Below are 11178 nucleotides of genomic sequence, written 5' to 3'. Positions count from 1 at the left end.
GAAGGAAGTATGAGTAAAGTATGCAAAGTTATCAATAAGAAACTTGAAACTCATAATGCTGCAACTTATTATCAGTTGTCTGGACTGTTCTACTTACCAAGTCTTTATAAAACAATGTTCAAATATATAGAACGTTGTTTTGTTATGGTTATTGAAACTAAAAACTTTATAGAGTTAGAAAAATCTTTAATCTTGAAAGTTTTTGCAAGTTCTAGTTTACAAATTGATTCAGAAGTTGAAGTTTATAATGGGGCAAATAAATGGTTAAACCACAACATAGAAGAACGTAGCAAATTTGCAAAACAGTTATTATTGAAAGTTCGTCTTAATCTTTTATCAGAACAAGTACTAGAATATTTCCAAACTGAGTCTTCGTGTATTTTAGAAAACATTGAGTTTGTTGAAATGTTGAATAACAGAGATAGTAAGAATGTTTCTAGTTATTTTAAAAATAATAGACATTGTAATCAAAACGCGTTCAGTATTCTTATTTGTGGAGGTCGTGATAAAAGAAAAAACAAATCTGTTGACCAAGTAAAAGAAATTTGTGGAAATAGTCTAGAAGAACTCAAGGAACCTCCTTTAATGTCAGAAAAACGATATTTTTCAAAAGCAGTTTGTTTTAAAGGAGAAGCGTATATGTTTGGTGGGTTTAGTCCTGAACTAAATCGTATAAGGTCAGTTGAAAAATATTAACCTGTTAGTAAAACTTGGAATTATGTTTGTGATATGCCTAATGAACGTCAATGTTTTTGTGCTTGTACATTTATGAACAAAGTATACATTTTTGGTGGTCATGATTGGAAGTCTGGTTATTTGAAGTCTTGTCTTGATTTTGATGCAAATAAAATTAAATGGAAAGAAGCTGCAAAATTTAATGAAGAAAAATCACTTGCAGCATGTTCAATATTTGAAGAAAGTATTGTTGTTTCCGGTGGATATAACGGTCAAGAGTTAAACACAGTAGAATTATATGATGCATATAGTGATTCTTGGACACCAATGCCAAATATGATTGAAGAAAGAAGTCACCATAGCTTAGTTAGTCTTAAAAGCAAACTGTTTGCAATTGGTGGTGCAAATTTAAACACGAATTGTGAAGTTTTTAATAAAACTGGCAATATGTTTGTAACACTTAAAACGCCCAAGTTCTATTCTCGTTATGTGACAGCTGTTTTGGTTAAGAGTAAATTATTTGTCTTTCAAAGTTGTACACAACTTGTATTATGTTATGATGTTGGTAAAGATAAATGGTCAGAAGAATCATGTGAAGCTACTGAAAATATTATTTATTTTTCATCAGTTAAACTGCCTTTATATTGATAGAATAACCATGTAATAAATGTATTTTTGTAGTAGTTTGTTACATCTTTATAGTTATTTTTATTTAGGAGTTTAATTAAGTTACGATAAAAAGTTCAGTGCTAGAATATATATTAAAATTGTAAAAAATTGATATATTTATTAGTTTCTTAATGCTTTATAGGCTTAAAATTTGCCATTAAAATTTAAACTTATGATATATTTAAAAATGCTAAAGATGATTTGTTTAATATTAAAACCAACAAGACACTTTTGTAATTTTCTTAAACTTTTATGCACTATTATTGCAAATAATAATGCAAATAAACAATTATCTAGTTTTAAGAACGTTTAAACTACTATTATTTAGTAATGTAGCTAAAGTTACTTTATATACTACATAAATAAATCTGTATCAACTATATATACTAGTCAATTTCTTAAAAAGTTAAGTTTTTGTAAATTTATATATCTTCGAGTAATATAGTCAAATTTTTAGTTGCTGCTTTTAAATATTAAAGTAAATAAGTCTTTTAAAGTTTCTTCACCAAAGCTTTACTTACATAAAAAGAGCTAGTGCAAATATAGTAGAGTGATTAATCAAAAAACCACGACATAAACCCACGAAATATCTTCGTGTAATTATAATAAAGTGACTAAAATAAATACACATAGTTGCAACAGTACGTTTATGTTAAGAACATTTAATTACAGTAATATGTTTTTTTATCTACATGTGTGGAATTTACCAAAATTCTAAACATTAGAATAAATTAATTAAATTGAAGTTCAATTAACCTAATTGTTTTAACATATATGTCTCACATACAATATTTTTAAGCAAAAAGTTGTTATAAAGTTGTCTGATTGTAAATGTAAACTTTAGTAAAAATTTGTAGCTTATGAATTTTCTTAGCCTTTTCTTGGCAAGATTTACGTTTATGAGTAATTAATCAGCCTTCACTATGCTAAAAGAAAAAAAAGAAAACTAGCTTGTTAATCATTAATTCTAAAAAAATATAAATTTTTGATTTAAATAGAAATATTCAAAACGATTTATTAAACAAAAATGTAATGGTAAAAAAGTTATTGAAAAGTAAATTCCTTGAAAGGAAAGTTTATAAAAATAAAAGTTTTAGTAAGTTTAAATATCTTTTTTCCATGTCTTAAAAAATATTTAAAAGTATAAAATAAACTTAAGTATATATGGTATACTAATTTAAGTCTAATTAATAAGCTTATAGAATACAGTATTCAATATATGTTAAAAGAGGAAATTTGTAACAATTTCAATAGGATATGAAATTTTGGAATTTGAATAGTTGTGCACTAATAAAAAACACATAGCTAATGAGTTATTGGTCAAGACTTAAAACAATAAAGTATTATCTTTTAACACATCCTGAAAGTTTAAGAATTTTATACCTCATTAACTTAAAAAACGTGTAATTTTTCTACGTTATATTTTAAAAACAAAAATTATATTTTTGAAATCAGAAACAAACAAACTAAGTTTTTTAATTGACTAATATATTGTTTATTAAACGACAAAAAACGCTCAAAAATGACCTGGTGCACGACAAAACCTTTCGGTTATCGAGTCATACACCAGAACAGTTTAACGTCATTTCCAGAACGTATATTTGGTAAGTTTTATGTCAAGATGTGTATTATACTAACTATTTTAAAGCTTTGAAATTTAGGTAAATTCCAGATTCATTTAAAACTAAAAGCTAAAATTATTAAAATCATAAATCAATCTTCGTTTAAGTTGCGTACTTAAGGGCTGAGGCTTAAACGTTTTAATATAACAACAGTATTTTACTAAGTAATTAAAATATCTGAAATAATCAGCTATAGAACGTTCAATATCTTCATGTTGTTTAATAAACTGAATTGAAAACTAATTAATAGTTTAGTAATAATTGTATGATATTACACTTTGATAATAAACTGTATTTTTTAATTTCTAACTAACAAAAACTTTTGTGTCTCAATTATTCTTCAGTTAATTATAACCATTTTTATGTGAAAAGGCATCACGGTCTACTTTCCTCCTTCTAACGAAAAACATCATGAGAGAATTATTATAGCTTTCTTTATCACAATACGTAACTTTTTTTAAGTAAAAGTATAAAAAACAAGTTTGATTATAAAAAAAAAATCAGAAGTGTCCAATCTACTTTGTAAGGTAAAAAAAACATACGTTTTAATTATTTGAAAGTTTATTAGGCAAAGTAAGTTTTGCTTAAAGTGCTTATCAATGCTAAACTTTTATTTTTCTTTTTAGAATCTTTATATTTGTTGAGAAATTTCGTTTGTTTTAAATTCTTTGAGCGATACTTAGTTAATTTTGTAAAATTGAAAAGTAAATTAATAAGTTAAATAAAAACTATAAAAACATTTTTTTGTTTTAATTTCAAAAGTTTGTAAATGACAAAAACCTGAAGCAAAATTGTTTCTCTTAGGACCTGGTATAAAAATTTTAGAAATGTCTTGCAGCAAAGTTTGCTTGGTTACTCAATTTTGATTGGCCAGTTTGAATTTTCAAATTAATTACAAACTTGCTTTCGAAAATTTAAGTTGCTAAGTGATTCTACTTGTGCTCAATGTGAAAACATTTCAACCAACACCATAGAGATGATGTTAGTTCACTTGTATGACTATGCCAACTAGCATACTGAATCCATAGTCAACTTCCACAAATAGGTAAGTTAAATTTAAGTATTGTTTAGAACTGGGTTATATATTTTAATAAAATAATTTAAGTTTCAAAAACTGTATTTTAGTTAACAAATCTTTATAAGTTTTTAAGTTATCAACCCCCCTTAAACATTTTACCTCAATAAAGTAACTTGAAGTAAAGTAAAGCACAATGTATTTTATTTGAAAAAAAATATTATTTTATTAATTGTTGTAAACATAGTTTTTAATTATCTCTTAAATTAAAATAAAATCAGTTTCACTCTTCCCATTTGTAACAAACATAAAACCACTATTTTAAGTGATTTAGATCATGTGAAGTTTATGCTTCCATTTAATACATTAATTTAATTTGAAAATCAAGTTACATATTAAAAATTTAAAACCCTAATAGACAGATGTTAACTCCAAGGTGGCCATTTAATCTGGTAAATCTTGAAATTAAAAAAAAACTGAAGTTTTAAACTAAAATCATAAAAGTACCTGAGATAACCTGTAACTTTGAAATAAAAATATAAAATAATAAATTCTGTGTTAGTTGACAATTTTATTATTTTAAGAAATAAGGAAATTTGTTCTTTTAAAATCTGAAAGCAAACTCGGAAAATTTATAAAAACCAGTGGCCACCCTATAACTCCCTAAAACTAACAAAGTTTAAAATGAAAGAGAAAACAATGAAATCTGAAAAACCTGAAGCTCTAGTTTCAAAGCAAGAGTTAAATGACATTTAAAATTGTAAAATAGCACTATCAGTCAATCTAAAAATCACTGCTACTATAACAAACTCTTAATCAGTTGCTCAGTTTTATAGTTAAATGTTAATTTACAAAAAGAAAAAGAAGTTTATCTAGAAGAAGGGTTGTCACACATTCTAAATACTTAAGCTAGTTTGAAAATTTTTCAAGCTCAGTTAGTTTTTATGGCTGTAAATTCTACTAATAAATACTAAGTCATTTTATTAATATAGCATGTGGAAGTAAGTCTTTTTTAATAAAAAAAACTTAGCAATCAGTTATTTTATGGTAAAAATCTTTGAAATATAAGTTATCAAACTTTGACAATTTCATAGGTTCCTTTTGAGAGGTGTACACTAAAATATCAAAGTGTTCTTTCACTTGAAATCTACCTATTTCTACAATATTGAGCAATCTTTAAAAATATTCCACTCTAATCTTTACATAACTAAGAAAAGTCTATCAGAACACACTGTAAAACTTTAATTAAATTTAATTAAAAAAGATTTTTTTTTGGTCATAAACTTTTGTTTAAATCAAAATAATCTAACACATTTTTATAAGTAAAGCAAGGAACACTCTCTAAAAGTTTAAAGTCTCTGGTAAAAAAAAAAGTTATTAAAGCTGTAAGTATTTGACAATAAAAAAGTTGTTCTTCACAGGCTTGTATATTGAAAAGTTTTTAATTTGAGTTGTTATATTGTTTATTGAACAACAAAAAAAAGCTCAAAAAGTTTGGTCCAAAGACCTGATGCACAGAGTTAACTAAATCTGAAATTGTATTTAAAATATACATATTTAGTATGAAATACTTTATACTTTGAGATTTCCTTTAGAAACTAATATTAATTTTTGCAAAAAAATGTTTGACAACCCTCACTTATGCCTTTGTGATATTTTTAGTTGTACAAGCTGATTAATTGTAAAAATTTCAAGTCAAAAACTGTTTCTTTGAATCATTGACATAAATTAATCATCAAAAAATTCTTTAAAAATAAAGCTTATAACTTCAATCAAGGTTTGTTACTTATATCATTGAAGCATTTCAACAAAATAACTCTCTAAGTCTCATATAATATTTTTTATCCTGGAGGTCAATCCAAAACTTATTAGCTAAGTACCTGATAGGAAACGGGTCAAAATTGCGCTAGGACAAAGTTTCACCAAGGGTCAGTTTTACATGAGTTACACTTATGCACAAGAGTAAATTAAATAAAAAAATCTATTAGATAAATTAATAAAAAAACAAACAGAAAAAAAAGTTACTGACTAAGGGTAAAGGTTAGGGGTAACAGTGATAGTAAAAATAGAAATAAATAAATTAGGAGAAAAATTAAAATTTAAAGGTGCAAAGTTTACCCTTTGTGAAAAAGTTTCTTTGTGCAATTTTATCTCCTTGTGCAAAAGTATCTTTGTGCAATTTTGAGCCCTTTTGCAAGTTTGACAGCTACCCCCTGATAGAGTTTTGTTTAAGTTTTTTTTTGTCTATCCATATTATGATTTTAGTTTCTTTAGAAACCTTAAATTGTTTAATTGAACAAAACAATTACCTGAGTTTAAGCAACATACAATTTATTTATAAAATTCCATCAATATTTTTCTTAAACTGATCAAACTTTCACCTTTTTATAAAAAAAAATATATATAATCAGCCACATATCTGTTTATTTAATAGAATTTAAATTGTTGAAAAAATGTTTTTGTTTAGTAAAGATTATAAAATTAACAAATTAATAAAGTCAAAAATTGTTAGAAAATTAATAGAAATAAATCTTGCAAAATCATAGTTTTAAATCCTAATGTAATGTTTTTAAGTAAAAAATGTGTGGTTGTTGTTTTTAATGTGTTTAGAAATATTATGCTGATGTGTAGAACATTATTTTCAAAACTTCAAGTTTAACTTGTTTGAATTGAACCTAATTGTGTTAAAGCAGTAGTAGACTATGAGCGGTTCAGCATTTTAGCTCTAAGAACAAAAGTTTGCTCTTATCTAAAAGCTTAAATTACTTGAGGTGCTTTTTATGCAGTAAAATAAATAGATAAAGTTTTAAGATATAATCCGTTTTGTGAACAAATTTCAATACAAACATAAATAATAATAAAACTTTATAACCAGTTTTCTTTGAAGTTTTTGAAAAATTACAATTTTTAAACTACTAACCCCATATTTTCATAAAATGTTCATGCACTATTCTAGAACATCTTGTATGAAATAGTTTTTGTTTTATGTCAAAAAAAGCTTTAGTATGAAAATTATATAACTTTACAATAATTATACTATAAATTTTTTAGATTATTGCTCAGAAAAGGTAATTTTTGTTTAAAAAAATACACATATCCCTAGTATCTTTTTAAGGGCATAAGGGGGTCCACCTTGTTTTTTACAAGATGATCTTATTTTATAGAGCTTTATCTGAGCTATCAGACATTTTTAACTGCTTGAAAAAATTCAAAGTAATTTTTGAGGTATGAGCGACCAAAGTCAGTGACCTCAATAGGTTCCTAATGGAAGGTGCAAACTAAATAATGCAAAAAGAGACCATTTCACTAAAAATCTATCTTCTCCTTAATTTTTCAAGCAATCTTCTTCAAATTTTCACAGACAGTTTATTATTAAATTTTGAAAAAATTAAATGTAGGAATTTTTCAATTTTGAAAAATAATTTTTTTATTAATAAAAATCCATCGTTTTTAATTTGTTTTTTCAATCTGGAATTTTTATTTTTAATATTTTTAAAATTCCAACATTCAAAGTCTTTTAAATTATAAAAGAAACGTTTCCTGAAAGTTTGAAGTCTCTAGCTTAAAAACTGAAGGAGAAGATAGATTTTTAGTAAATTTTTTAATTTCCAAGAAAATTGATCCCAAACGATTTGCAGTCCGTATGTTGTATCAGAAACTTTTTATAAAAATTACAATGTCTCAAAAGTTAAGTAAGATTTTTTATTTCTATAAAAACTAGCTTGTAGTTTGTACATCAAACTCTCATTTAGATCTAATGTAATTTTTAGTGAAAAAATGTCGGAACCCCCCACCTATTCCCTTAAATCTACCACCATACTGTTATAATTATAGCATAAACTGGAATTCTCTTGAAATGTATTATTTATTTCACACTTATGTATTGTTTTTGTTTGCAATTTCTCTTTTGTTTAAAAGTTTTTGAAAACTCTCAATGAAAACAACAAAAAGCTGAAACCATCCGCAAAAAACTTATTTTTTAATGAGTATTATATAGTCTTAGCTTATTTTATCGTGTGTTGCTTAAGATTGTATTTTCTGTCAACAGTTTATAACACAGTATTTTTTTATATAATTATTGGTTTTGATTTTTATACAAATAATTCACTTCCTATAAATAATTAAAAGTTTGATATGCCTTAATTAAAATAATATCAAATTAGATTACCAGTTATTAGGTTTTATGAAACTCAAAATCTTTTTAGTTGTAAAATGAATCTTTCCTGAAAAACTTAGGCTCCATTAAATTAAAAAGAAGATTATTTTGATTAATTTTAAGTATCAAAAAAAATATTTATTCTACTATGTATCTGAAAGATTTATTTCAAAAAATACTTCATCTCAAAAGTTAAATAAATTTTTTTTATTTTTATAAACTGGCATTAAGTTTTCATTTTAAGCTTTCATGTGATAGCTTGTTACATGACAATTCAAATCATTTAAAAAATTAAGAGGTTGTATCTCAAAAAATAAAACATCATTAAAAAGAATAAAAAAGTTTTTATAGATTTAATTAATAAGATTCTGATAGCAAAGCAAAACTTACAATATAATATTTATTCAAAACCTACTGAAAATTAGTATATATAACACTTATTTAACCCATATTTCAAAGAATAACAAAATTTCTGCTTAAAAATTTTTTGTAGCTAATTATTAAAGTTACTATTTTTTGAGATATGGTCTGTTAAATAACTTTAGGAACTTAAATAGTTGTGCAGCCTTAATAACTATTATTAAATATTTTTAAAGTTTCCTTACCACCCCCACAACCCTTAACTATATATATTTTTTAATCTGACACAGAAAAACATTTATTTTCATTAACCAATTAACAGAACCCTCTTCGTTGATTGGAAGTACAGATGGGCTTATCTTTGTGGACATCGGAGACAAGCAGCTATCATCAACGAAGTAGCCACATCCAAGTTCGTGTTGAGTACGCTGGAGTGTGGAATACGCTAGAGGGGTGACAATCTACAACAATCATGTTGAACAAGTGCTAAGATGAGAAACCACTTCAAGTTAATATTTAAGTTTTGTTTGTTTTTACAGCAAGAAGCTCTAACCTTTTATTTGAGTAAATTTAAAGTTATTTTGTATGATTACTAGTACATAGCTTAAAGTAAAAATTATTTATTTCCCCTCTTAATAATTTTAAAATGATAGAAATTTACTATATAATAAATTCCACTAAATAATTTTGATTAAAATTATTTTAATGATATTAGAATTTAGATAATGTGTAATTTAATACATATTTTTTTGAAACTATTTTTTACTGACCTATAAAATTTAAACTACAAGTACACATTGTGATAGTGTTAACACGACTCATTTTTATGTATAAATCAAACAGCTTTTTTATGTCTCTTTTGTGATATACTTTAAAAGGGAAGTATAATAAATTTAAGGTCCAGAGGATAAGGTTGAAATTTTTCAAACAAGTCTTAATATGTAAATAATCATCATAAATTTCAATTTCCTTTCACAGATATCATTTAAAATACTTTCCTGTATATAATTGATATAAGTTATAAGTTTTGCTTATTGTATTTTAGAATAGATCTATGATAATTTGTTTCTCTCATCTCATGTAAAATATTTAACCTTGTCAGCTGTAAAATCTAGGATCTTCTGATTGACTTAAAATAAATTTCTCATTATTATGAATTTCAACTAATAAAACTTACTTTTTGTTTTACTTGTTATATGTTGAGTAAGGTGGTTTAGAAGTAATGGTAAAGATTAAAATTTTGGGTAAAATACATAAGGGTAAGATTTTAGATGTCAATTATGTACTGCTGTATTATCACCTTATTTCATTTGCATAATAATGTATAAAAAAATACTCAAAACCTTACCACTGCAGCCGACCCGTTAAAGACTGTAAATTATGAATAACGTTTTAATATCTTTCAATGAACAGCAAACAACTTTTTGATTACAATTGTAATTGCTCACTTTCAAATTTTTTTAAACAAAACTGACCCTATTTAACCGATTATATTTTATCATATGACACTTATACCTTGAAACATATTTGTTTAAAACAATTTTAAACGTGGGTAATTATTTATAAAATGTAACTAAGAAGTTGTTTGCTGTTCTAAGAAAGATGTTAAAACCTTAAACATAACTCAAAATAATATGTGAAAAAATAAGTTAATATTACAGAAGCACATAAATAATAACTAGTAAAGTTTCTTTTTGTTTTATTGTTATACGTTTAGGTAAGGTGGTATAGAAGTAATGGTAAAGTTATTTTTAGGGTAAAATGGGTTAGGTATAATAGTATTTAGATATTATTATGTACTGCTGTATTATTACTTTATTTACTTTGCATAATAATATGAATGTAAAAATACTTAAAACCTTATCACTGCAGTCGACCCGGAAAATTATGTAAAGTATGTGTAACTTATAACATCTTACTTAGAACAGCAAATAACTTTTTGACTACATTTTATAAATAATTGCTCATGTTTAAAATTGTTTTAAACAAAACTGACCCTATTTAACCCATTATGTTTTATCATATGACACTTAAACCTTGAAACATATTTGTTTAAAACAGTTTTGAACATGGGTAATTTCTTATAAAATGTAAACAAGAAGTTTTTGCTGTTCAAAATATAACTTAAAACACTTTAGTTAAAATGTCGTACATAATTTACAGTATTGACTCATAAAACTATTATATAAAACAAAAACATTAGAAAGCAATTCACGTTAAAAAACTTATCTTGGAGTGAAAATTTTGTATACTCTTCAAACTTGATTAAATTTACTATTTAAATAAATTGTTAACTAAAGTATTTATTTATCTTACACATTTATTAGAACCATTCTTTGAATGTTTTTAAGTGTTTTGTTTGATTATAAATTCTTTAGAAAATATATTGGTTTAAGGTCATAGGTAGAGTATTTTTTTACAAAACTAGCATTAGTTTTTATAGGAATGCTTAAAGTAGAAACTATAAGTCATTTTTTGACTAATATACAAAAAACTATTTAGCAATCAGAAACTTTTTAGCTATTACTGACAAACATTACTGTACAAGAAACTTAAGACTTTAGATATTTTAAGGTCATGGTGGTCATCTTGTATTTCAAGCTGATCTTTTGTGGATTTTTATTTTAGCAATAAAAACTCTTAGAGCTTAACAAAACTCAAAGAAATTTTTTAAGTATAAT

At 24.8% G+C, this 11178-nt stretch overlaps 1 protein-coding gene across 1 annotated transcript; it reads left to right on the top strand.

Annotated features, from left to right (window-relative positions):
* The first annotated feature begins 729 nt into the window (after positions 1-729).
* Positions 730-8946, top strand: LOC145841687 (kelch repeat-containing protein kel-10-like). The gene is made up of 3 exons (XM_082949039.1): positions 730-1041; positions 3886-3947; positions 8820-8946. The coding sequence occupies exons 1-3, from the start codon at positions 730-732 to the stop codon at positions 8944-8946; spliced, it is 501 nt and encodes a 166-aa protein (XP_082805165.1).
* Positions 8947-11178: the final 2232 nt, after the last annotated feature.

Source organism: Thalia democratica, chromosome 7 (genome assembly GCF_965202585.1).
Source record: "Thalia democratica chromosome 7, ktThaDemo2.hap1.1, whole genome shotgun sequence".
Classification (NCBI taxonomy): Eukaryota; Metazoa; Chordata; class Thaliacea; order Salpida; family Salpidae; genus Thalia; species Thalia democratica.
This window is presented reverse-complemented; position numbering and strand designations above follow the sequence as displayed.

Coding starts and splice junctions, on each gene's coding strand:
- LOC145841687 (XM_082949039.1), top strand. CDS start 730: ATGCCTAATGAACGTCAATGTTTTTGTGCTTGTACATTTATGAACAAA. Junction 1,042..3,885: donor AAAGAAGTCACCATAGCTTA/GTTAGTCTTAAA, acceptor CGAAAATTTAAG/TTGCTAAGTGATTCTACTTG. Junction 3,948..8,819: donor ACCAACACCATAGAGATGAT/GTTAGTTCACTT, acceptor ACCAATTAACAG/AACCCTCTTCGTTGATTGGA.